General features: G+C 52.2%; 2 protein-coding genes across 3 annotated transcripts; both read right to left on the bottom strand.

Moving 5' to 3' along the window:
- Positions 1-4,774: 4,774 nt before the first annotated feature.
- On the bottom strand, positions 4,775-11,002 carry LOC106781493 (ral guanine nucleotide dissociation stimulator-like). The gene is made up of 6 exons (XM_014729693.3): positions 10,825-11,002; positions 8,196-8,306; positions 7,070-7,263; positions 6,692-6,748; positions 5,559-5,752; positions 4,775-5,035 (listed from the first exon to the last, which is right to left on the bottom strand). The coding sequence occupies exons 2-6, from the start codon at positions 8,232-8,234 to the stop codon at positions 4,794-4,796; spliced, it is 726 nt and encodes a 241-aa protein (XP_014585179.3). The 5' UTR covers positions 8,235-8,306; positions 10,825-11,002; the 3' UTR covers positions 4,775-4,793.
- Positions 11,003-17,378: 6,376 nt separating this feature from the next.
- On the bottom strand, positions 17,379-23,659 carry LOC111775965 (ral guanine nucleotide dissociation stimulator-like). 2 transcript variants are annotated; one of them, XM_070228900.1, is made up of 6 exons: positions 23,423-23,659; positions 19,669-19,862; positions 19,300-19,356; positions 18,170-18,363; positions 17,925-18,032; positions 17,379-17,639 (listed from the first exon to the last, which is right to left on the bottom strand). In XM_070228900.1, exons 1-5 carry the CDS (start codon positions 23,558-23,560, stop codon positions 17,986-17,988), a joined length of 630 nt encoding a protein of 209 aa, XP_070085001.1. In that variant the 5' UTR covers positions 23,561-23,659; the 3' UTR covers positions 17,379-17,639; positions 17,925-17,985. The 2 variants fall into 2 exon arrangements, with proteins under 2 accessions (XP_070085001.1, XP_070085000.1); XM_070228899.1 differs by lacking the exon at positions 23,423-23,659 and having other exon boundaries at positions 19,669-20,136.
- Positions 23,660-25,725: the final 2,066 nt, after the last annotated feature.

Here is a 25,725-nt window from a genome sequence, read left to right as displayed (position 1 = left end):
CTGACATGCCTTGGGGTAGGGTCACCCACATGCCAGCTGGGTCTGGGGGCCAGCATAGCCAGGAAGGGAGAATAGCCTGATCACCTCTAATTAGATAGGTTCCTTCCCTCTATTGGGTAACCTCATAGCACATTGTTTATAAATCCATTATGTTATTCATTTGAATAATCCTTGAATACCCCTAAGTTCCTAATACAGGCCCTTATACATATTGGGTGCTCAGAAAGGTCTGTAGAAGACAGAGTTAACTGAATAAATGCGTGACAAGGGGAACAGAGTTCTGTCTTTGTGGTAGGTACTGGACAAAGTGAAATAGAAGGATTTTGAATTGAAATCAGCAATATCAACTGAGAGACATTTAGATTCATTTCAGATTCAGATTCAATTAATCCATTTTTTCAACTAACTAGTTTTTCTGCTTTTAAATTATTTTTCAAAAGTAGAACATGCATGTAATAACAAACTCAAATAATGAAAACTAATACACACGTACTCATATTTATATAGGGTCCTGATTGATGGGGACATTTTTCTTAACCACTTGCCAACACTACCTTTTCCAGTTTAATTTACTTGAAAGGGCTTCGTACATTTCAACATTGTAAATGCTACTTCCCTCCTGTCACTAGCTGATATACTATACTTGGCAGGTGGGGGTCTTCCTTGTGCAGACCAAGCCTGGGCCACTCCTTGAGGCCGCAGGGGTATCGTGGTCTCCCCACTGCTGGGAAAGCTATCACGAGTGGGCTAAGGGCTGCTGCTGCCTCTTTCTACAGTCGCCCTGGGGCACATTCCCTCTTTTGGGGTGCAGCAGAACTATTAGCTCTCACACCAGGCTTGGAAGTGTTCATGCATGTGCACAGGACTGTCAGGGAAGGATAGGGAGTGCTTACCTGTCTCCACTGCTTCTCAGAGGGCCAATCAATCCTCCCTCAGATGTGTAGCTCTCTGGGTCTCTCAGGCATCCTTTTGTTTTGTGTGGGTCTCCTTGGTTGGTCAATGAATGTCCATTTAGTTGTAGTTCAAAGTGGGATAGATAAAGGGAACATCTTACTCGGCCATGTTGCTGATGTCACCCTCTACTTTAATTTCTTTGGAATCTAATGAAAATTCCTTACAAGCAGCAATGGAAGATGTCCTTCATTACACACGCAGACACATAGAATTTTGAATGACTGAATACAGGTGGACGCTTACCTAAAATAATATAAAAAATTGATGAAAATGGACCAAGGACATAAATTAAAGAACTAAGATTGTAAAAGTCATAGAAGAAAATGTAGGAGCAAATATTAATGACCTTGGATTTGGCGTCTTTTTTTAAGGATAACTCCAATATCAATAAAGAAAAAACAGATAGACTGGGTAAATGGCCACCAACATGGCTGCCTTTCCATTTGGCTCTCCGTGCACTCCTGGCACCAGTCAAGAATTGCACAAGACATTTCTCAAGTAATTCTTTCACCAACACATTAACGGTGCTTCCGGCACCAACACATTAAATAGCACCATTTACTTTCCCTGTTTTAGAGATGGGGTCGCTGATACTCAGAGGCTTGCCTGGGGTCACCCAGGTAGAAAGAAACTCAGCAGGGACAAGAACAGCAGTTTCTCTGTCTTTGGACTCTGCTCCATCCACACTGATCATGCAGGGAATTCAGGGATCTAGGATTCCTCTGGATCCAAAACCCTAGGCCTCAAGACCTCACTGTATTCAGGGGACACTTGCACCCTCTATGACAGGGGCTTGGCATGTGGGCCAGAAGTGACTCCCAGTGCTAGAGAAGTCAGTGCCTGGACAGGAGCAGGTTTCTCTCTGGGAACCAGGGACAAAGGTTCATGTAACTTTAGAGGTGCGAGGTCCCTCCTGCAACATCTGGATGCAGTCTCTTTGTCAGGTGGGCCCCACAGGGATTTATGAATTCTGGATTCAGATCCTGCCTCTGTCCCTCTGTGGGACATAGAAAGAGACACTTTCATTAAGCCTCAGCTTCCTCTTCAGTCAAACATGAAGAGTATTTCCACCTGCCTCCTACAATTGTTGTGCGGATTCAGGGAGATGATTCGTGTCCAGAAAAGACCCCAGAAAGGACTCACTAATCCTCAGCTGTACCTGATGTTGCCAGGCTGCAAGCCCACTGCAGCCATGGGGCCCTGCTTCTGCCCCGCTGTTCCCTGTGCCTAGAAGGCCTGACTCTCTCCAACTCAATTGTTCACCCAGAAGCCTTTCTTTCATGTTCTAGTTAGGGTGGCGTGTCCCTTGGTTGGGCTCCCACAGCACTGGGGCTCAGCCCATCAGACCCAGGCAAGCCCTGGGATGGACATGACCCACAGATCATGTCCTAGTGCCTGTGGACATTGACTGCCATGAGCATTGAGACCTGCACTCTGGAGATTTCTTAAGTGCATAATCTGCTCAGGGGGCTAAATGTTGGACCCCCAGTGAAGGGGCTTCTCCCATCTAAGGCAGAGAGAGTGAGCTGCCTTGGGTCCACAAGACCTGCCCACCCGACCAAACTTGTGCAGTCATCAGTAGACAGCATCTTAGGCATCCCTGGCCAGCTGGTGTCCCGGTGTGTTTTTTAGTGAATCTTGAACACTTCTGGCAAACCAACCATGAGCCCATGCCCCTAGTACTGTGGTGCTGCCCAAGCCTGTGGCAGCCCTTCAGCTTAGGGCCCCCTGCTCTCCAGTCCTCCCTGCTCCCTGTCCAGGGCAGCTCCTCTCCCTCCCTCCAGGGAAGGCCCTGTTTCCTCTCTGTGACGACCTATGGTCTCTGACTGGGGGGCTCCATCCTGTGTCAGAGAAGAGAGAGATTGCTGCCCGTGGCCTGCCCCACAGCCTCGGAGGAAGTGGACCCCGCATAAGCTGACTTGGAAGGAGGGGAGGGCTCCCCACTTCCCTTCCTTTGGACTGTTTAGCAGGAAGCAGAGTCCCCTCCCTTGCACATACTGAATGTGAGGGACCCCAGGGTGGGCAGTGGTAGGGGCAGGGGCAGGGTGTTTTTGGTGGTGGAGGCTGAGGGGTGTTTCTCGGGCTCTGCCCAGGGCTTAAGGCCCTGACCGAGGCTCTCCCCAGCCCGCAGCTCCAGAAGCCCCTGCTCTGCTTCCTAAATGTCTCCTCTGCTCACACAAGGTCAAGTGTTGTTCGTGATGCAACTCAAAGCTTTATTTGGATGGACACCTTCAAGGTCACGTCAATGTGTCACTGACCTGTCCTTAGAGGTTTCTTCCTGAGAAGGGGACCAAGACAGGGTGGAGATGGGCGCAGAAAGGAGTGGCCTGGCCGGCAGTCTCCCCTGGCCAGGAAGCAGGGCCTGCCTGCTCTACCCAGAAGCTGAATCATGGAGCATGTGTGCTGGGCCGGCTAAGGGGGGCCTGGGTGTGGGGTGTGTCATGGGAAGGGGCTTGGCTGAGGAGTGTTTCAGGACTTAGGGCAGAAGATGCTGTGGGGGAGGAAACATGAGGGAGGGGGGTGGGCAGGCCATTCTTGGCACCATGGGCCACTCCCAGGGACCCTGATGGCCTGACCGCTGTCTTGCCAGCCTCCCTCCTTCAGGTGCCACCTCCAATGTCTCTGGAGTCCCTGCTTTCCCAAACAAGATCAAACTTGATGAAGAAAGCCTAGACATCGGAAATGGCAGCCAACCCACCAAATGGGTGTATCAGTTGTTGGCAGAACATCTGCTTCTAGGGCTCTGTTCTACAAAAACAGAGACGTGTGGACGCAGATGCACATTCCAGTACAATTATGGAGTGAACAATTGGAGATGGTCCAATCCTTCAAAGCTGGGGCTGCTTGGTAGAAGGTGATGTGTGGCCACTGAGAACGCACAAGGGGACAGGACTGAGTGTCCCTGTTCCCCTGTGGGACATCAGGTCCTAGCATAGGAAAGCCCTGGGCTCCTGCCCACCAAACCCACTCACACTGCTTAACACACACACCTATACACATGCTCGCACATGGGTCCTCAAAGATCATTGCCCTGTAGAGCGAAGAGTGAAAAGATGGATGGCACTTGTTGTGGGCAATTATTTCCCAGTCGGAGGAGTGGACCCTCTTTCCTTACTCACATTAAAACATTATTTTACTAAATGAAAAGCAATCATCAATCCAAATTCTGAAAAACATAGATAAGGTATTTTATTCCTTAAGATATTTGTAATCAATCTAAGCATGTAATATGCGGTAATCATATTTTGTAATTTGCTCATTGCATAACCTGATCCGTGGCCCATCCAGGAAGGGAAACGATGTGAAAGGTGTCTCCCGGCCCCACACATTCCCCTCTTGGTTTCCAGCTCTCGTGTCACCCTTTAAATGTGGTGCCTATCCCCAGATAAAGACAATAGTCAACATGGGGGCTTCATTTTTCATACATAAGCTTTGATGGAGCAGGGATTTTTCTCCCTAAAAAAACTGTTTTCTTAAATTTAAAAAGTTATTAATCATACTCCTCAGATATTACTTAGCCACACACAAAAGGCCACATCTTGGATGCATCCGCTCAGCTGCACAGCCCAGCAGAGGTAAGTCCATAGAGTCAGAAAGCTCAGCGGGCCCCAGGGACGGGGTGGGAGGGAGGAGGACTGAGAGGAGAACAGGGAGAGGCCTTCCCTCCCACGACAGTGTTCTTGAATGAGGTCAGGATGACGGTCGGGCAACACTGTGAGCGTCCTCCTGGCCAGGGAAATGGACATTTGGAAAGGCCCAAGGAATGACATCCTGTTGAAGTGAACATCACAAGAGAAATTAAAGGAAAGCATGAAGTATGTGCAAGACAAAACAGAACTTTAATGAACTGGCGGTAAAGGGGAAGGGGCGGAAATCAGCGATGGGGCCACGGTCCAGGGGCTGAGGCTCGTCCCTGGGAGGACGTGAATGGTCTTTCCATCACTTGAAGTGCCATCCGGGCTGAGGCTCGAGGCGGCTGCGGCGCTGGACGTCGATCTGTGGCTCTGAGGTGTGGTGGGCACTAGAGTTGGAGCAGGGGGGCGATGTTCAGCTGGGTTGGGATCTTTCTCAGGAGCTGGTGCTGCAGATCCAAGAAGAGAAAACCACATCCACATGACAAGGCACATGTGTGTGGTGACGGATTGTAATTAGTCATTGGGTGGGGGACCTGCTGTAATCTACACAGAAATCGAAATATATAACGCCGTACAGTTGAAGTTTATGTAGGGTTATAAAGTACTGTCACTGCAATCACGAATTAACATGGGTGAATGGTGAAAAGAAAAAGATACCCCAAAGTAACCATGCCACACACACACATACACATACAGACACACACACACAAGGACAAACACACACAGGGAAACCAAACGTGACTGTCTTTCCATGTTCCTCCCACGGAAGGGAAACGGCTCACCAATCAGGGAGACTCAGTACACGAACCACCCTCCAGAAGCTCTCCCGTATCTGGAGTCCGTGGGAATTGTGATGGGAGCCAGCTCATTGCTCCCAGCCTAACCCCAGCCTCTGAAGGCTCTGTGCTGAGCGGCCTGGCCACATTGCCTCCACACACGCCCGTGTCACACAGCCCGTGTCCTGCTCACCGTGACTCTCTGCCTCGCTGGGTTCAGGGTGCAGCAACTGTGAAAGCAGAAGGCGAGCTTGATGCACCACCTGCGAGCCTGGCATGCTGAACGCAAGGAAGGCCAATACCCTTCTCAAGCTGGGAAAGTCTGGGGGCTGGCAAAAGTCCTGGGGATAGGATTCCATCCACATGCCGAGAATGAAGGCCAAGGCCCTGAGGAGAGACAGGTGGGAAGCAGCATCAGAGAACTGGCCTCTCCTTCCACACTGCCCTCCCAGGGTACCTCCGTGGGGGCCTGGGCTCCAGTGCCTCCTGCTCCTGCCCAGCCAGGGTCCAGTCCCACTTTCCGTGCACATGCGACCTGGCCAGTTTGGCAGAACAGGTCGCGTCTCCAAGGAGAGGCTGGGAAAACACCTTGGGAAGTGAGAGCACTCGGTCCCTGGTGTGATCGCCCATCCTTTTCCTCAGGGAAGCCTGACACAGTCCTCGAGTGTCTCCTGGCACATCCCACTGGGATGCCAGTCCTGGTGGGAAGGGCGTGGGGCCATCTGCTCTGTTCTTGCACACACTGGCACACAGTAGGGCGCAGTGAATACCTGACCGATGAGGGAACAACAGCCTTTGTCTCCTGCCCCTGTTTCCCACTGTCCTCCAAATACCTCAGCCTTTAGCTCCTGTGCCTTTGTGCTGCCTGATTCACTAGGTGCCCCATGTGGGTGACCTTCCCTTCCTGCTAGGGGCTGACACGGAGGGTGGCATTTGGCCCCTGAGCATGGAGTGGGCCCGCTGGGACGCAGCAGAGCCCCCACCGTGGAGGTTCTACGATATGAGTGAGCAGGATACTCAGACACCTCCTGTTCTGTGTCCCAGGATGGGGAGTGGAGGCGGGACTGGGATTGTGATTGGATGCATCTGGGTGCTGTAGGAGGTTACTCCACTCCCGCCTGGGCTCCCACAGCACCCACAGCCCCCTCCAGAGCTCTCCTGGACTGCTGTCTTCTCTTCTTTGAGAAGCTGTCAGAAATCTGCCGGCCCGAAGGAATCACAAGATGTTGGGATGGCGGGTCCTGCCAGCACCCTGATCACAGGCCCAATACTCCCCTAGCAGTGTGAAGAGGGGAGGCCCTCCTACTTGATCCAGTGCCCACTCACTTTTTCCATAGGCGGGTGGGTGCGTCGTCCACTCTACAAAAGAGGATGAATCTGTAACTAGAGGAGACAGGAGGGCATCACATTGACTGTACTGGACGGCAGCTGCCTGAGGAGTCTTTTGTGACTGTCTGACTCCCACCTAGCACGGAGCCCTGGAGGGCCGATCCAGCTGACCTTTCATAGGGCTCAGCTTCTCGAAAGGGCCATCCAGGCAGGAGCTCATTGAGTCCCTACAATAGCCCTTGGTGGTTGTTCCTCTGTTCTCCCCATTATTCACAGGAGCAAACTGAGGCTCAGAGAGGTGCGCAGATCTCCCCAAGACTCCCAGCATGCAGGTAGCTGGAGTCGCAGAGTCCTGGGGAGGGGCAGGGCACTCACCTATTAAAGAACTCATCTAGGACCTGTTGTGTGGTGGCCACAGCTTTGTATGTCAACAGGAAGCTGTAGATAAAAGTGGTGTCACACAGCAGGAAGGCGGGCACAAGGTGAGCCACCAGACGCTCGAGTGGAGTGTTGTGAACCGTCCACAGCCGGGGACACGATCTCTTGTCCACTGTGGATGTGTCGAGAGCCTGGGGTGGGACAGAGGAGAGGCTCAGCATCAGAGGCAGCATCGTGGGCACCAGGAGGTTTGGGGCTGGCCGTCAGAGCAATGCCTCAAGCTCCCAGTGACTTCTAGCAAGAGGTGGGACAGGAGTGCCCAGAGTAGGAAAAGCTTCTGGTCTTGCGGGTAGAATCGGACAGGGGAATGAACAAATGTGTTATTATCAGTATCAGTAGCAGATCAAGGTGTTAGTGGAGAATTGACAGCACCTGTGTGTGTTAAGAGCATCAGCCCTGGGGTTTCTGACAGAAGAGCCCATTGCAGAGAGGAGAAGACGGGGGCTTTGCCTGCGGTGGGATGGATTGGGACAGGAGGACAAGCAGGACGTTCAGTGCAGCACTGATGAAAAGACAACATGAGGTCCCACAGCAGTGAAGGGCTGAATCAGTCTCGTCCAGGCTCTGCCATCCAAAATGTCATGCAGCTCAGTGAGGCCCCAGCCCCTGACCTGGAGGGGCCATGGGCACGTGTTCCTCAGGAGGGCAAAAGACAGAGCAACACCCATGTCCCAATGAGCCCCACATCATTTTGGGGAAAAGCATCCTTACCCATCATGAGGCTGTGTGAGACGTGGAGAAAGTGTGGAAGGATTGTGAGGTCATCATGGACACTTGGGGATGGGGTGAAAGAGGAAAATGTGTAGAAAAATGCAACAACCCCCTTGACCAAACATGAGGTGAAATGGGAGAAAAGTCTCTTTTCTGGGATTCGTAGAGTTATGGTGACAGTGACTTTGAATGTGGCCAAGACAGGAGCTGGGCAGTGTGGGCAGGTTGGGGGCAGAGATGGGGAGACAGATTCCTTCTGAAGCAGGACTGGTACTAGGGCCTTGTAGGACCGGGGGTTGTCTTTGGTGTATTTAGGCCCTGGGTGCTGGGTGTGCTGAGCACCTGCACTCACCCAGGCCCAGCGCTGGCTTGTGTCGGCCGGGTGCTGCATCCTCCCTTCCTGTATAGTCAGGGAGAGGAAGGACTGATGTGTCTTGTCCTTTCCAAACTCCTGAGGAACGACCTGTAAAGACAGTGCCCGGCAGTCAGGCAGGAAACCTCAGAGCACTGGCTGACTGACTTTGGGGGCACTCACACCTCAGTGAGTCTCTCCTCTCCAGACCCACAGGCCTCGCCATCTGCACAGATCTCCGCCAAGGAGGGAATCAGACGACAGCCTGAGGGCCTTGGCTTAACATTCACCGAGGATGCTGTCAAGATGTTGGTCTTGGTGGACGCTGAACTCTCTTCCACCCATGGATGCAATGAATTCACAGCTGCTCTTGGCACAATTATGGCTTATAAAGAACTGAAAGCTGGATGAAAGCACCCTAGACAAAGGGGATGGTGCTGACTGAGCTGGAAGAGGCAGAGTTCCTCTCTGGAGAGGAACAAAGCCATCTTCGAGCCATGACACTTCAGGGCCAGTTGGGAGCTCCCTTAAGGTGTGCAGCCTTTCCTGGTGGATTGGGGGATCTGAGCTGGGTGGCGGAGCATTACTGCAATAAGCAGCTTCTACAACAGCCACATAGGGCATAGGCCCACCTTTCAAAGCCTGAAAATATTGCGTGCTTCCATGCCTGGGGCCAGCCCCACTCAGCCACAACCCTGAGAATTCTGACAACAGCCTTGCAGGCCTGAAGTCTGCAGCTAACCCCTGCACCTGAGACTAGGAGCCAGCCACGATGGGTGCCAACTCACTCAGCAGAAAAGCCGCCACAGGGAGGAGCCAGTAGACATGGCAGGCAACTGTGCTGGGGTGCCCCATGCCAATAAAGTGACTGAAAGGACCATCACGGCCACAGGCAGATGAGTACAACAACCAGTCGGCCCAGGGCACAGCATTGCCTCCCTGGTCACCTGTGGCAACGGCAACCATGCCTCAACAGAGGGATCCTTGTGGCCCACACAGGCGATTCCCTTGGAACTTTCGGAAGTGCTGAGTAGAGGGAAGCACACTGCTGGACTTCACAAGGCATGTCTTCCATAATACCACGTCTCCAAGATTGGAAGGCACGGCTGACCTACCTAATACTTCGATAGAAGCATCGAGAAAGAGACAAGGTACGAGACAAAAGAAAACATTTGAAGTAAGGCAACAGGACAATACCCTAGAAAAAGAAGTGTATGGCATAGAAATCAAGAATTTAGCTGACAAGGAGCTCAAGCAAAGACTCCTAAGGATGCTCAGAGAACCATGACATATTTAGAGGAAATCAAAGGCAGTATGCACTTGGCTATTGGTGTGAGCAGCATATTTTCCAGTACTGTGTCTGGCCAGGCCTGGAAAATGATGGAAAAATTAAACAAGTGGGTCTACATCAATCTAAAATGCTCTGCACAGCAAAGGAAACCACCAACAGATGAAAAGACAACCTAACAATTGGGAGACATTTGCAGACTACATGTGATGATGGGTCAATATCCAAAATCTGTAGAGAACTCGTACACCTCTACCAGAAAATAACTAACCACCCACTTAAGGAATGGGCAAAAGACCTGAACAGACATTTCTCCAGAGAACATAGACAGATGGCCAACAGGCACATGAAAAGATGTTCAATCTCACCACTTCTTAGGGAAGTTGAAATCAAAACTACCACAAGATCTTATGTCACAGTCATCAGAATGGCTCTAATGAACAAGACAGGACAAAACATGTGTTGCAGAGGTTGTTGAGACTAGGGACCCTGCCTACGCTGCTGCCTGGAGTGCATACCCATGCAGCCAGTATGAAAAACAGGATGGAGATTCCTCTGAAAATTAAGAATGGAACTACAGTATGACCCAGCTATTCCACCACAGGGTATGTATTCAAGAATGTGAAAACACGAATGGGTAAAGATGTCAGCATGCCTCTGTAACTTGCAGCATATTTCACAATAGCCAAGACTTGGAAGCAACCTAGTTGCCCATGAGGAAGATGTGGCATATATACACCGTGCAATACTACTCAGTCATCCGAAAGGAGGAGATCTGGCCATCTGTGACAGCATGGATGGACATGAAGGGTATTACGCTAAGTGAAATAATTCAGAGGGAGAAAGTCCAATAGCCTTGTGACTACTCTCATAAATCAGGGATGACGGCAGCAAAGAATCACAGGAGATAGGCATTGGATTGGGGATTCCAGAGAGGAAGTGGGGAGGGAGGAGGGTGACAGGGGTGATTAGGCACATGTGTGTGGTGATGGATTGTCATTAGTCGTTATGTGGTGAACACGATGTCATCTACACAGAAATCGCAGTATAATGATGAACCCCTGAAACTACGTAATGCTATAAACGAAGGTGACTCCCACCAGAAAAAGAATTGAAGGAAACTTGGCCCAGTTAAGAGGCAACTTGGGAATCCCCTTTCCATGGTGCCAGCCCTGTCCTGGGATGTGAAGATGGCAGCAGCACCAGGTGATCAGCTGTACACCCAGCAGTTCCTGCCAAGTGAGGATCCCCCCCACGGAAGGGAGAGGGTGGGGGCCGTTCAGTGGGGGCTCACAGAGGTGGCCTGAGCTGGATAGCCCGATGTAGGCCCCCTCGTGTTACCTTTGATGACCTCCTGGCAAACGGCCATAGGTGTGGTGTATGAGAGGTGAGCCACCCTTTAAATCAAGTAAAAAGGTTATGGCTCCAGGTCTTCTGGGGACCATAGACGTGGTAAGGCAGGATACAGCAGGAAAACATCTTTCCGTAGCAGCTGTCTCCAGCCAAGTGAGCTGAGTGTGAGGATCTGGCTGCCTGTTTACAGGAGGCCCCTGCACTGTGGGCATTGTTGTGAAAGAGGTTACATCACTGCCTGGAGACCATGGTGATCTGAGCCACCTCCTTGGATACCACCCATGCAAGCAGTCCTCTGGGCAGGGCACTGCTCGCCCCCTTTTCCTTGCAGTATCATATGTGTCCCCAGGATCCCCAAACCATGTGTCTCCACAGGCCTCCGAGAAGGTCTGGGTGCAGCCAGGGTCCCAGCTTTGAGACAGACGCAGACACAAGTGCTCCTTCTTCCCTGTTCCTCATCCTGGAGAAGCCATGGTGCCTCCCCCGCGGGGCCATTCTGCCTCTAGTCTGCACGGGGGGGATTATCCTAGCCCATACTCCTTGGAGATGCCCTCAGGCCAGAGTGGGAAAATACCTGTGAAATTGGAGGAGCAGTGTCCCATGTATGGAATGCCTCTAACCGCTTTTTTCTTCCTCTCCTCACCTCCCCTGTGTCTGCCTCTCTTCTGAGCCCACCCCATAGTCCGTCCTTCCGTCTAAGGTGTCTGTGTGTACGTGTGTGTCACTGCTCACGTCCTGGATGCCCAGGAGGAAACAGCCTCCACAGAGGAAGGGATGGGCAAGAGCTTCCCAAGAACTGACGCCTTCTCTTTTCCACAGCAAAGCCTATTGGAAGGGTTCGAGTCTTGCCCTAGAATATCAGAATACTTCCTTCTGCTTGGACTCTTGTCTGTCATGTGCTGTGGGCCAGTGCCTACCTGTTTATGAGCCTCAGTTTCCCAATTCTCCAGTGTGGGATTCAGTTCAGAAGTGCATAAGCATGAGCTCAGCAAAGGTGGCCCCTGCTCCCTCCACCCTGGGTGTGACATCGACAGAGGGACACTGAAGTGTTCCCCTGCCCTTGGCTCCTCCTCAGGCAAGAACTTGCCAAATGCCCGTCAAGGCTGCTGAATTCTCAGCCTCAGCCCCCTGCCCTCTCCACGTCTGTCTGCAGTTAGAGCTACACCACCTTTTAACAGTGCCCTTTGGAAGCCTGGGAGAGCCAGGGCCCCATCCTTGAGGATGCCGAGCTGGGTTCACACCTGGCTCCACCTTGAACTAGACTGTGATTCTGTCCAGGGCATTGAGCCTGTGAGGTGCTCTCCTTCTCCCTCAGTGGCCTCCTGTGATCCCCTCTGCTCGGTCTACACATGCTGCTGGAATCCACTCCCCATTAGTCTGGCCTGAAGTTTGTGATTCCCCTCTACACCATGGGAGAGGGCACAGTGATGCGAAGCCAGTTCTGAGACTGGGTGCCAAACAGTCTGGGGCTCCGGTCCCGCTGGCTCTGACCTGTGCTCGCGTTCTCCCTCCCATCCCTCACTGTGGGGAACAGGCCTGTGTGTTCTGGGTTGTGCTCGAGAGAGGCTGCTGAGGCCTGGCCCTGAAGGAGACCCACCGACAGAGGGGCACTCAGGCCTCCAGTCGCAAGGGGTCCCTCCAGGACCCAGAGTGCGCTCAGAGCGGGAGGGAAGCAGATCCTGCCTCAGTTCTGAGCACAGCCTGACTCCCTGAGAGCATCTGGCAGAGGCTCCCAGCTGAGCGCTGCTGGATTCCTGGTCCAGTGCCACTGTCACATAATCAACGTTCGTTGGTTAAGCCCGTAAAGATGGGGAAAGGTTATCACACAGCACTAACGATAGCTGCCTAACGCCGTTGCCCTGCCCCTGGCCCTGGTCTTGCTCTCCCCTCTCCTCCCTCCCTGACTCTCCCGCCAAGCTCCTTCTAGCCACGCTGCCCTGCTCTCTAACCTCCTCTCTGGCCAACCTCACTTGTGCCTCCAAGAGTCTGCACTGCTGGGCGTTCCTACAGGCTTCTGGGCCCTGGCTTGATGCAGGGCTGGCTCCTTCTTGTCATGCTGCTGCAAATATGAACGTCACCTCGTGGCAGCCCGTCCAGGCCCCTCTCCTAGTGGACCTGGCTCTCATTGCAGCATCGGCCTGTTTTCCTGGTAGCATCTGTTTCTTTCATTCCCGTGGTTTTCCTTTCGTGCTTTTGTCCAGCTACCCCTCCAGACTGTGAGCTCCCAGGAGGCAGACGCTTGTTGGGTCTTTTCAGCACTAGCACTATTGCGTGCTCGGGGCACAGGTGTGGAATGAAGATCCATCTCACCACTGACCGGCTCTGTCCTTAGAGCCAAATAGACTTCCATCATTTGCAATGTGCTAGGTGGATCACGACTAAAGTTAGTCCTGTGACTGAGACTTTTGCTGGCATGTGATGAGTTATCGAAACTCAGCCCAAATTACAGGAGCATAGCACTATCTATTTTCCCAGATACCAGTGCATGGTGGGTGTTCCGACTGGAGGGACCACAATCTTTCACATGGCCTTCAGGAACACATCGTTCTTCCATCGTGTGCCTTCTCCCTCCCTCGGACATGATCCTCATCTGCATCCATCAGCATGATTGGAAAGAACAGAAGGAAATTCACGCAGGAGGATGTTATCAACCGGGTCCGGAACAGCACCTGTCAGTACCTTTTCTCTTCCCTCGGCAAAGAAGTGGTCATTGGCCACCACAGAGGTTGGACCACGGCATCCAACCGCATGCCCCAAGAAGTGGAGGATGGATCTTGATGGACACTTGAAGTTGTCTGCAACAATGAGTCTCTCGTTTAGATTTATTTTGTGCCTTGTATCTCTGTTGAGGTTTTCTCATATGTCAGCACTGTGCCAACAGTTGGAGGCAGAAGTGACGGAGCGGCATCTTTCCCTGGGAGAAGCTCCCAATGTAGAGAGGGAGACGAGTTCTAGTGTCAACGCCTGCCACCCGAAGTGCAAAGGAGAAAGTGAAAGTGCTCCAGAAGCTCCGTGAAGCATTCTAGATTTGGAAGCTGTCTGGAGCTGCTATCAATTGAACTCCACTTCCAGACACCATCCAGAGATGTTTGCTGGAGGAAGATGGTGACAGGGACAATGGAAACAGCTAGTTATGTACGAGACATGATATGGAACCCTAGGCAGCCTTTGAAATCATCCCCTCAAACATCTGAAAGGGCAGGGAGAATTATTCATGTTCAGTGCAAAGTGCCCAGTTAGGCTAATGCCATCTTTAGAATAACTCTCTAAATTTGGATTCGAGTATACAAATATGTTGAGTGATAGACTTTCTGTTTTCTAAAATGTTTTGTTGTTTGTATCCTGAAAGGATTCCCTCAATACACTTTGTTGTCCTGTAGGAGCCCTTGAAATGTGGCTCACTGTTTTCTGCTCCGCCACTCCCTGGCAAGCACCACTGTAGTCTCTGCCTCTGAGAGTTTGACTGTTTTAGGTAGCCCTCAGAAGTGGAACCATGCATTCTTTGTCCCTCTGTCAGTGTCTCCTTCCATTAACATAATGTCCTCCAGATTCATCCGTGTCGTGTCCTATAGCAGAATTTCCTTCTTTACGAAGGCGCTGTAATATGGCCTTGTAAGTCTGTGCCACAGTTTCTGAACCCCTTCATCCGTGGACAGACGCTTAGGTCGCTTCCACAGCATGGCTCTTGTGAACGACACTGCCAAGAACATGGGAGTGGCCGTGTCCCTTCAGGTTCCTGTTTGGAATTTGGAGGATATATACCTAGGAATGGAATTAGTGGAGTGTATGTGATTTCCAGGTTGAATCCTTTTGAGCAATCTCCATAGAGTTTCCCATAGCAGCTGCACAATATTACCTTTAGTGGGACGGGATACACCAGGGTTCCAATGTCTTCACATGCTCGCCAACAGTATCTTTTGTGTGAGTGTGTGACGAGAGCTGTGGTAACAGGTGTGACGTGACATCTCCTTTTGATTTGCACTTGTTTATGGTGGGTGATGGATGTTCAACATCTTTCCCTAGACTTTTGGCCCACTGACCTGTCTATTTTGGAGAAATATCTGTTCAAGATCCTGTGCCCATTTTTCAATGAGGTAAATTTATTTGTTCGGGTTTTGGCTTGTATGTGTTTCTCACATGTTCTGGATGTTCACCCCTTAGCAGATACGTGGTTTGCAAATATTTCCTGTCATTCTGTAGGTCACCTTTTCATCCTTTCCAAAAAATTTTTCCCACTTGATTGAGATTTAATGGACACATAACCTTGTCTGAGTTTGTGGAGTACAATATGATGATTTAGGATACATCAATACTGGGAATCATTTCTGTAATAAAGATAGGTAACACTTCCATTACCTCAGAGGGTAAAAATTGTGTGTGTGTGTGTGTGTGTGTGTGTAGTGACACCGCTGTGGCACTGCCCCAGCCCATGGCAGCCCTTCTGCGTGGTCCCCCTTCTCTCCAGCCTTGCTTGTTCCCTGTCCAGGGGAGCTCCTCTCCCTCCCTCCAGGGAAGGCCCTGTTTCCTCTCTGTGATGACCTATGGTCTCTGACTGGGGGGCTCCATCCTGTGTCAGAGAAGAGAGAGATTGCCACCCATGGCCTGCCCCACAGCCTCGGAGGAAGTGGACCCCGCATAAGCTGACTTGGAAGGCGGGGAGGGCTCCCCACTTCCCTTCCTTTGGACTGTTTAGCAGGAAGCAGAGTCCCCTCCCTTGCACATACTGAATGTGAGGGACCCCAAGGTGGGTGGTGGCAGCAGGGGGACAGGGCGTTGCTGGTGGAGGAGGCTGAGGGGTGTTTCTCGGGCTCTGCCCAGGGCTAAAGGCCCTGACCGAGGCTCTCCCCAGCCCGCAGCTCCAGCAGCCCCTGCTCTGCTTCCTAAAGGTCTCCTTTGCTCACACAAGGTCAAGTGTTGTTGGTGATGCAACTCAAAGCTTTATCTGGATGGACACCTTCAAGGTCACGTCGATGTGTCCCTGACCTTCCCCTAGATGTTTCTTCCTGAGAAGGGGACCCAGACCAGATGTAAATGGGCACAGAAAGGAGTGGCCTGGCCTACAGTCTCCTTTGGCTGGGAAGCAGGGGCTGGCTGCCCTACCTAGAAGCTGAATCGTGGAGCATGTGGGTTGGGCTGGCCCAGGTGGGCCTGGGAGTGGGGTGTTTCATGGGAAGGGGCTTGGTGGAGAGGGTTCCAGGACTGGGGGCAGAAGATGCTGTGGGGGAGGAAACCTGGTGGACGTTGGGCAGGCTCTTCCGGACTCCATGGGCCACTCTCAGGGGCCCTGATGGCCTCACTCCTGTCTTGTCAGCTTCCACCCTTCACGTGCAACCTGCAATGCTCTGGAATCCCTGCTTTCCCAAACAAGACTCAAACTTGATGAAGTAAGCCTAGACATCGGAAATGGCAGCCAACCCACCAAATGGGTGTATCAGTTGTTGGCAGAACGTCTGCTTCTAGGGCTCTGTTCTACAAAAACAGAGACGTGTGGATGCAGATACACATTCCAGTACAATTATGGAGTGAACAATTGGAGATGGTCCAATCCTTCAAAGCCAGGGCTGCTTGGTAGAAGGTGATGTGTGGCCACTGAGAACACACAAAGGGACAGGACTGAGTGTCCCTGTTCCCCTGTGGGACATCAGGTCCTAGGATAGGAAAGCCCTGGGCTCCTGCCCACCAAACCCACTCACACTGCTTAACACACACACCTATACACATGCCTGCACGTGGGTCCTCAAAGATCATTGCCCTGTAGAGCGAAGAGTGAAAAGATGGATAACACTTGTTGTGGGCAATTATTTCCCAGTCGGAGGAGTGGACCCTCTTTCCTTACTCACATTAAAACATTATTTTACTAAATGAAAAGCAATCATCAATCCAAATCCTGAAAAACGTAGATAAGGTATTTTATTCCTTAAGATATTTGTAATCATTCTAAGCATGTAATATGCGATAATCATATTTTGTAATTTGCACATTGCATAACCTGATCCGTGGCCCATCCAGGAAGGGAAACGATGTGAAATGTGTCTCCCGGCCCCACACATTCCCCTCTTGGTTTCCAGCTCTCGAGTCACCCTTTAAGAGAGGTTCCTATCCTCAGATAAAGAGAATATTCAACATGGGGGCTGCATATTTCATACATAAGATTTGATGGAGCAGGGATTTTTCTCCCTAATAAAAACTGGGTTTTTTTAAAATTTAAAAAGTGGTTAATACTCCTCAGATATTACGTAGCCACACACAAAATGCCACGTCTTGGATGCGTCCGCTCAGCTGAACAGCCTAGCAGAGGTAGGTCCATAGAGTCAGAAAGCTCAGCGGGCCCCAGGGACGGGGTGGGAGGGAGGAGGACTGAGAGGAGAACAGGGAGAGGCCTTCCCTCCCACGACAGTGTTCTTGAACGAGGTCAGGATGACGGTCGGGCAACACTGTGAGCGTCCTCCTGGCCAGGGAAATGGACATTTGGAAAGGCCCAAGGAATGACATCCTGTTGAAGTGAACATCACAAGAGAAATTAAAGGAAAGCATGAAGCATGTGCAAGACAAAACAGAACTTTAATGAACTGGTGGTAAAGGGGAAGGGGCAGAAATCAGCGATGGGGCCACGGTCCAGGGGCTGAGGCTCGTCGCTGGGAGGACGTGAATGGTCTTTCCATCACTTGAAGTGCCATCCGGGCTGAGGCTCGAGGCGGCTGTGGCGCTGGACGTCGATCTGTGGCTCTGAGGTGTGGTGGGCACTAGAGTTGGAGCAGGGGGGCGATGTTCAGCTGGGTTGGGATCTTTCTCAGGAGCTGGTGCTGCAGATCCAAGAAGAGAAAACCACATCCACATGACAAGGCACATGTGTGTGGTGATGGATTGCAATTAGTCTTTGGGTGGGGGACCTGCTGTAATCTACACAGAAATCAAAATATATAACGCCGTACACTTGAAATTTATGTAGGGTTATAAAGTACTGTCACCGCATACAAGAATTAACAGAAGTGAATGGTGGAAAAAAATTAAAAAAGAAAAAGTAACCATGCCAAACATGCACACAGACACACACACTGACGGACACACACACTTGTACAAATACTCACAGGAAAACCAAACATGACTGTCTTTCCATGTTCCTCCCAAGGAAGGGAAACGTCTCACCAATCAGGGAGACTCAGTACACGAACCGCTCTCCAGAAGCTCTGCCGTGCCTGGAGTCAGTGGGAATTGTGATTGGAACCAGCTCATTGCTCCCAGCCTAACCCCAGCCTCTGAAGGCTCTGCGCTGAGCGGCCCAGCCACATTGCCTCCACACACGCCCCTGTCACGCAGCCCGAGTCCTGCTCACCCTGACTCTCTGCCTCGCTGGGCTCAGGGTGCAGCAACTGTGAAAGGAGAAGGCGAGCTTGATGCTCCACCTGCGAGTCTGGCATGCTGCACCCGAGGAAGGCCAATACCCTTCTCAAGCTGGGAAAGTGTGGGGGCTGGCAAAAGTCCTGGGGATAGGATTCCATCCACGTGCCGAGAATGAAGGCCAAGGCCCTGAGGAGAGACAGGTGGGCAGTGGCATCAGAGAACTGGCCTCTCCTTCCACACTGCCCTCCCAGGGTACCTCCGTGGGGGTCTGGGCTCCTGTGCCTCCTGCTGCTGCCCGTGCAGGGGTCAGTCCCACTTTCTGTGCACCTGCAACTGGGCCAGCTTGGTGGAACACACCGCGTCTCCAAGGAGAGGCTGGGAAAACACCTTGGGAAGTGAGAGCACTTGGTCCCTGGTGTGATCACCCATCCTTTTCCTCAGAGAAGGCTGACACAGTCCTCGAGTGTCTCCTGGCACATCCCACTGGGATGCCTGTCCAGGATGGCAGGCAGTGGTCAGTCTGCTCTGTTGTTGCACGCACTGGCACACAGTAGGGCACAGTGAACATCTGACCGATGAGGGAACAAGGGCCTTTGTTTCCTGCCTTTGCTTCCCACTGCCCTCCAAACACCTCAGCCTTTAGCTCCAGTGCCTGCGTGCTGCCTGATTCACAAGGTGCCCCATGTGGGTGACCTCCCGTGCCGCTAGGGGCTTACACGGAGGGTGTCATTTGGCCCCTGAGTACGGAGTGGGCTCGCTGGGATGCAGGGGATCACCCACCTTGGAGGTTCTACCACATGAGTGAGCAGGGTGCTTAGACACCTCCTGTTCTGTGTCCCAGGATGGGGAGTGGAGGCGGGACTGGGATGTGGAGTGGTGGATCTGGGTGCTGTAGGGGCTGACTCCACTCTCCCGTGGGCTCCCACAGCACCCACAGCCCCCTCCAGAGCTCTCCTGGACTGTTTTCTTCTCTTCTTTGAGAAGCCCTCAGAACTCTGCTGGCCCGAAGGAATCACAAGATGTTGGGGTGGCAGGTCCTGCCAGCTTCCCGATCAATGGCTTGACACTCCCCTCAAAGTGTGGAGACAAGAGGTCCTCCCACTTGATCCAGTGCCCACTCACTTTTTCCATCGTCGGGTGTGCGCGTTGTCCACTCTGCAATAGAGGATGAATCTGTAACTAGAGGAGACAGGAGGGCATCACATTGACTGTACTGGATGGCAGCTGCCTGAGGAGTCTCGTGTGATTGTCTGACTCCCGACTAGAACAGAGCCCTGGAGAGCCGATCCATCTGACCTTTCATAGTGCCCAGCTTCTCGTCCAGGCAGGAGCTCATTGAGTCCCTACAATGGCACTAGGTGATTGTTCCTCTCTTCTCCCCATTATTCAGAGGAGCAAACTGAGGCTCAGAGAGGTGCAGTGACCTCCCCAAGACTCCCAGCGTGCTGGTAGTGGGAGCCCCAGAGTCCTGGGGAGGGGCAGGGCACTCACCTATTAAAGAACTCATCTAGCACCTCTTGTGTGGTGGCGACAGCTATGTATGTCAACAGGAAGCTGTGGATAAAAGTGGTGTCACCCAGCAGGAAGGCAGGCACAAGGTGAGCCACCAGACGCTCGAGTGGAGTGTTGTGAACTGTCCACAGCCTGGGAAATGGTTTATTGTCCACTGTGGATGCGTCGAGAGCCTGGGGTGGCACAGAGGAGAGGCTCAGCATCAGAGGCAGCACCGTGGGCACCAGGAGGTTTGGGGGCTGGCGGTCAGAGCAATGCCTCAAGCCCCCAGTGACTTCTGGCAAGAGGTGGAACAGGAATGCCCTGAGTAGGAAAAACATCTGGTCTTGCGGGTAGAATCGGACGGGGGAATGAATGAACCTTTAGTATCAGTATCAGTAGCAGATCAAGGTGTTAGCGGAGAACTGACAGCACCTGTGTGTGTTAAGAGCATCAGCCCTGGGGTTTCTACAAAAGAGCCCATTGCAGAGATGAGAAGGCCGGCACTTTCCCTGGGGTTGGATGGATCGGGACAGGAGGACAGGCAGGACGTTCAGTGCAGCACTGATGAAAAGACAACACAAGGTCCCACAGCAGTGAAGGGCTGAATCAGTCTCGTCCAGGCTCTGCCATCCAAAATGTCATGCAGGTCAGTGATGCCCCGGCCCCTGACCTGGAGGGGCCATGGGGACACATTCCTCAGGAGGGCAAAAGACAGAGCAACACACATGTCCCAATGAGCCACACATCCTTTTGGGAAATAGCATCCTTGTCCATCATAAGGATGTGTGAGACTTGGAGAAGGTGTGGAAGGATTGTGAGGTCATCATGGACACTTGGGGATGGGGTGAAAGAGGAAAATGTGTAGAAAAATGCAACGATCCCCTTGACCAAACATGAGGTGAAATGGGAGAAAAGTCTCTTTGCTGGGATTCGTAGAGTTATGGGGACAGTGACTTTGAATGTGGCCAAGACAGGAGCTGGGCAGTGCAGGCATTTTGGGGGCAGAGATGGGGAGACAGATTCCTTCTGGAGCAGGACTGGTATCATAGCCTTGTAGGACCTAGGGTCGTCTTTGGTGTCCTTCGGCCCTGGGTGCTGGGTGTGCTGAGCACTTGCAGTCACCCAGGCCCAGCGCTGGCTTGTGTCGGCCTGGTGCCACATCATCCCTTTCTGTAGAGTCAGGGAGAGGAAGGACTGATGTGTCTTGTCCTTTCCAAACTCCTGAGGAACGATCTGTAAAGACAGTGCCCAGCAGCCAGGCAGGAAGCCTCAGAGCACTGGCTGAGTCACTTTGGGGGCTCTCACACCTCAGTGACTCTCTCCACTCCGGACATACAGCCTCCACCATCTGCACAGATCTCCATCAAGGAGGGAATCAGATGGCAGCCTGAGGGCCTTGGGTTAACATTCGCCCAGGACGCTGTCAAGATGTGGGTCTTGGTGGACGCTGAACTCTCCTCCACCGATGGATGCAATGAATTTAGAGCTGCTCTTGGAACAATTACTGCTCATAAAGAACTGAAAACTGGATGAAAACATGCTCATCAAAGGGGACAGTGCTGACTGAGCTGGAAGAGGGAGAATTCCTTTCTGGAGAGGAACAAAGCCATCTTCGAGCCATAACTCTTCAGGGCCAGTTGGGAGCTCCCTTAAGGTGTGAAGCCTTTCCTGGTGGATTGGGGGATCTGAGCTGGGCGGGGGAGCATTACTGCAATAAGCAGCTTCTACAACAGCCACATAAGGCATAGGCCCCACCTTCCAAAGCCTGAAAATATTGGGATCTTCCATGCCTGGGGCCAGCCCCACTCAGCTGCAACCCTGAGAGTTCTGACAACAGCCTTGCAGGCCTGAAGCCTGCAGCAAGCTTCTTCACCTGTGACTAGGAGCCAGCCATGATGGGCGCCAGCTCACTCAGCAGAAAAGCTGCAACAGGAATGAGCCATTAGACCTGGCAGGCAACTGTGCTGGGGCGCCCCATGCTGATAAATGAGTGAATGGACCATCACAGCCACAGGCAGATGAGTATACCAGCCAGCCTGCCTGGGGCACATCCTTGCCTAGCTTGGCACCTGTGGCAATAGCAACCAAGCTTCAACAGGGGGATACACGTAGCCCAAACAGGGGATTCTCCTGTAAGTTTCGGAAGTTTTGAGTAGAGGGAAGCACACTGCTGGGCCTCATAAGTCATCTCTTCCATAATACCAACTCTCCAAGTTCGGAAGGCACGGCTGACCTACCTAATAGTTCGATAGAAGAATAGAGAAAGAGACAAGGTACGAGACAAAAGAAAACATTCAAAATAAGGCTACAGGACAATACTCTAGAAAAACAAGTGTATGACATAGAAATCAAGAATCTAGCTGACAACGAGTTCCGATAAAGAGTACTAAAGATGCTCAGAGACCAATGAAATGTTTAGAGGAAATCAAAGGCAGTATGCGCTTGCCTATTGGTGTGAGCGGCATATTTTCCAGTACCGTGTCTGGCCAGGTCTGGAAAATGATGGAAAAGTTAAACAAATGGGTCTACATCAATCTAAAATGCTTCTGCACAGCAAAGGAAACCACCAACAGATGAAAAGACAACCTAACAATCTGGAGACGACATTTGCAGACTACATGTGATGATGGGTCAATATCCAAAATCTGTAGAGAACACTTACATCTCTAGCAGAAAATCACTAACCACCAACTTAAGAAATGGGCAAAAGACCTGAACAGACATTTCTCCAGAGAACATAGACAGATGGCCAACAGGCACATGAAAAGATGTTCAATCTCACCACTTCTCAGGGAATTGGAAATCAAAACTACAACGATATCTCACGTCATGGCAGTCAGAATGGCTCTAATGAACAAGACAGGACAAAACATGTCTTGCAGAGGATGTGGATCTTAGGGACCCTGCCTACGCTGATGGTTGGGGTGCATACCCATGCAGCCAGTATGAAAAACAGGATGGAGGTTCCTCTGAAAATATAGAACGGAACTATCTTATGACCCAGCTATTTCACCACAGGGTATTTATTCAAGAATGTGAAAACACGAACGCATAAAGATCTCTGCATGCCTGTGTTCCTTGCAGCATATTTCACAATAGCCAAGACTTGGAAGTAACCTAGTTACCCATGAGGAAGATGTGGCATATATACACCATGCAATACTACTCAACCATCTGAAAGGCGGAGATCCGGCCATCTGTGACAGCATGGATGGACCTGGAGGGTATTATGCTAAGCGAAATAATTCAGAGGGAGAAAATCCAATAGCCTTATGACACTCTCATAAATCAGGGATAACGGCAGCAAACAATCACAGGAGATAAGCATTGGATTGGGGGTTCCAGAGAGGAAGTGGGGAGGGAGGAGGGTGACAGGGGTGATTAGGCACGTGTGGGGTGATGGATTGTCATTAGTTGCTGGGTGGTGAACACGATGTCATCTACACGGAAATTGCAATATAATGATGAACACCTGAAACTACATAATGTTATAAACTAAGGTTACTCCCATTAGAAACAGAATTGAAGAAAACTTGGCCCAGTCAAGAGGCAACTTGGGAATCCCCTTTCCATGGTGCCAGCCCTGTCCGGGGATGTGAAGATGGCAGCAGCACCAGGTGATCAGCTGTGCACCCAGCAGTTCCCGCCAAGTGAGGATCCCCCTCATGGAAGGTGGAGGGTGGCTGCTGTTAAGGGGGGCTCACAGAGGTGGGCTGAGCTAGATAGCCCGATGTAGGCCCCCTCGTGTTACCTTTGATGACCTCCTGGCAAACGGCCATAGGTGTGGCGTATGAGACGTAAGCCAACCTTTACAGCGAGTGAAAAGGTTTTGGCTCCGGTGCTTCTGGGGACCATAGACGTGGTAAGGCAGGATACAGCAGGAAAACATCTTTCCGTAGCAGCTGTCTCCAGCCAAGTGAGCTGAGTGTGAGGATCTGGTTGCCTGGTTACGGGAGGCCCCTGCACTGTGGGCATTGTTGTGAAAGAGGTTACATCATTTCCTGGAGACCACTGTGACCTGAGCCCCCTCCTCGGATACGACCCACACAAGCAGTCCTCTGGGCAGGGCACTGCTTAACCCCTTCTCCATGCAGTATCATCTGTGTCCCCAGGATCCCCAAAACACCTGTCTCCACAGGCCTCCGAGAAGGTCTGGGTGCAGCCAGGGTCCCAGCTTTGAGACAGATGCAGACACAAGTGCTCCTTCTTCCCTGTTCCTCACCCTGGAGAAGCCATGGTGCCTCGCAGGGCCTTTCTGCCTCCAGTCTGCACGGGGGGGGATTATCCTAGCCCACTCCTTGGAGATGCCCTCAGGCAGGAGTGGAAGAATACCTGTGAAATTGGAGGAGCGGTGTCCCATGTAGGGAATGCCTCTAACCGCTTTTTTCTTCCTGTCCTCTCCTCCCCTGTGTCTGCCTCTCTACTGAGCCCAGCCCATAGTCTGCCCTTCCAACTAAGGTCTCTGCGTGTATGTGTGTGTCACTGCTCACGTCCTGGATGCCCAGGAGGAAACAGCCTCCACAGAGGAAGGGATGGGCAAGAGCTTCCCAAGAACTGATGGTTTCTGTTTTCCACAGCAAAGCCTGTGGGAAGGGTTCGAGTCTTGCCCTAGAATGTCAGAATACGGCCTTCTGCTTGGACTCTTTCCTGTCATGTGCCGTGGGCCAGTGCCTACCTCTCTATGGGCCTCAATTTCCCAGTTATCCAGTGAGGGATTGAGTTCAGAAGTGCATAAGCATGAGCTCAGCAAAGGTGGCCCATGATTCCTCCACCCTGGGAGTGACATGGATGGGAGAGACTCAAGTGTTCACCTACCCTGGGCTCATCCTCAGGCAGAAACTTGGCAAATGCCCGTCAAGGCTGCTGAATTCTCAGCCTCAGCCCCCTGCCCTCTCCACGTCTGTCTGCAGTTAGAGCTACACCGCCTTTTCAGAGCCCCCTGAGGAAGCCAGGAGCAGCCAGGGCCCCATCCTTGAGGATGCCGAGCTGGGTTTACACCTGGCTCCACCTTGAACTAGACTGTGATTCTGTCCAGGGCATTGAGCCTGTGAGGTGCTCTCCTTCTCCCTCAATGGCCTCCTGTGATCCCCTCTGCTCGGTCTACACATGCTGCTGGAATCCACTCCACTTGAGTGTGGCCTGAAGTTCGTGATTCCCCTCTACCCCATGGGAGAGGGCAGAGTGATGCGCAGGCAGTTCTGAGACTGGGTCCCAAAGAGTCCAGGGCTCTCCTTCTGCTCACTCTCAGCTGTTCTCTCTCTCTCTCTGATCCCTCACTCTGGGGAACAGAACTGTGTGTTCTGGGTTGTGCTCGAGAGAGGCTGCTGAGGCCTGGCCCTGAAGGAGACCCACCGACAGAGGGGCACGCAGGCCTTCAGTTGCAAGGGGGCCCTCCAGGACCCAGAGTGCGCTCAGAGGGGGAGGGAAGCAGATCCTGCCTCAGTTCTGAGCACAGCCTGACTCCCTGAGAGCCTCTGGCAGAGGCTCCCAGCTGAGCGCTGCTGGATTCCTGGTCCAGTGCCACTGTCACATAATCAACGTTGGTTGGTTAAGCCCGTAAAGATGGGGAAAGGTTGTCACACAGCACTAACGATAGCTGCCTAACGCCGTTGCCCTGCCCCTGGCCCTGGTCCTGCCCTCCCCTCTCCTCCCTCCCTGACTCTCCCGCCAAGCTCCTTCTAGCCACGCTGCCCTGCTCTCTAACCTCCTCTCTGGCCAACCTCACTTGTGCCTCCAAGAGTCTGCACTGCTGGGCGTTCCTACAGGCTTCTGGGCCCTGGCTTGAGGCAGGGCTGGCTCCTCCTTGTCATGCTGCTGCAAATATGAACGTCACCTCGTGGCAGCCGTCCAGGCCCCTCTCCTAGTGGACCTGGCTCTCATTGCAGCATCGGCCTGTTTTCCTGGTAGCATCTGCTTCTTTCATTCCCGTGGTTTTCCTTTCGTGGTTTTGTCCAGCTACCCCTCCAGACTGTGAGCTCCTGCGGGGCAGGCGCTGTTGGGTCTTTTCAGCACTAGCACTATTGCGTGCTCGGGGCACAGGTGTGGAATGATGAT

This window comes from Equus caballus, chromosome 12 (assembly GCF_041296265.1).
Source record: "Equus caballus isolate H_3958 breed thoroughbred chromosome 12, TB-T2T, whole genome shotgun sequence".
NCBI lineage: Eukaryota > Metazoa > Chordata > Mammalia > Perissodactyla > Equidae > Equus > Equus caballus.
Note: the sequence above shows the minus strand (reverse complement) of the source record. Positions and strands in the feature narration are given on the sequence as shown.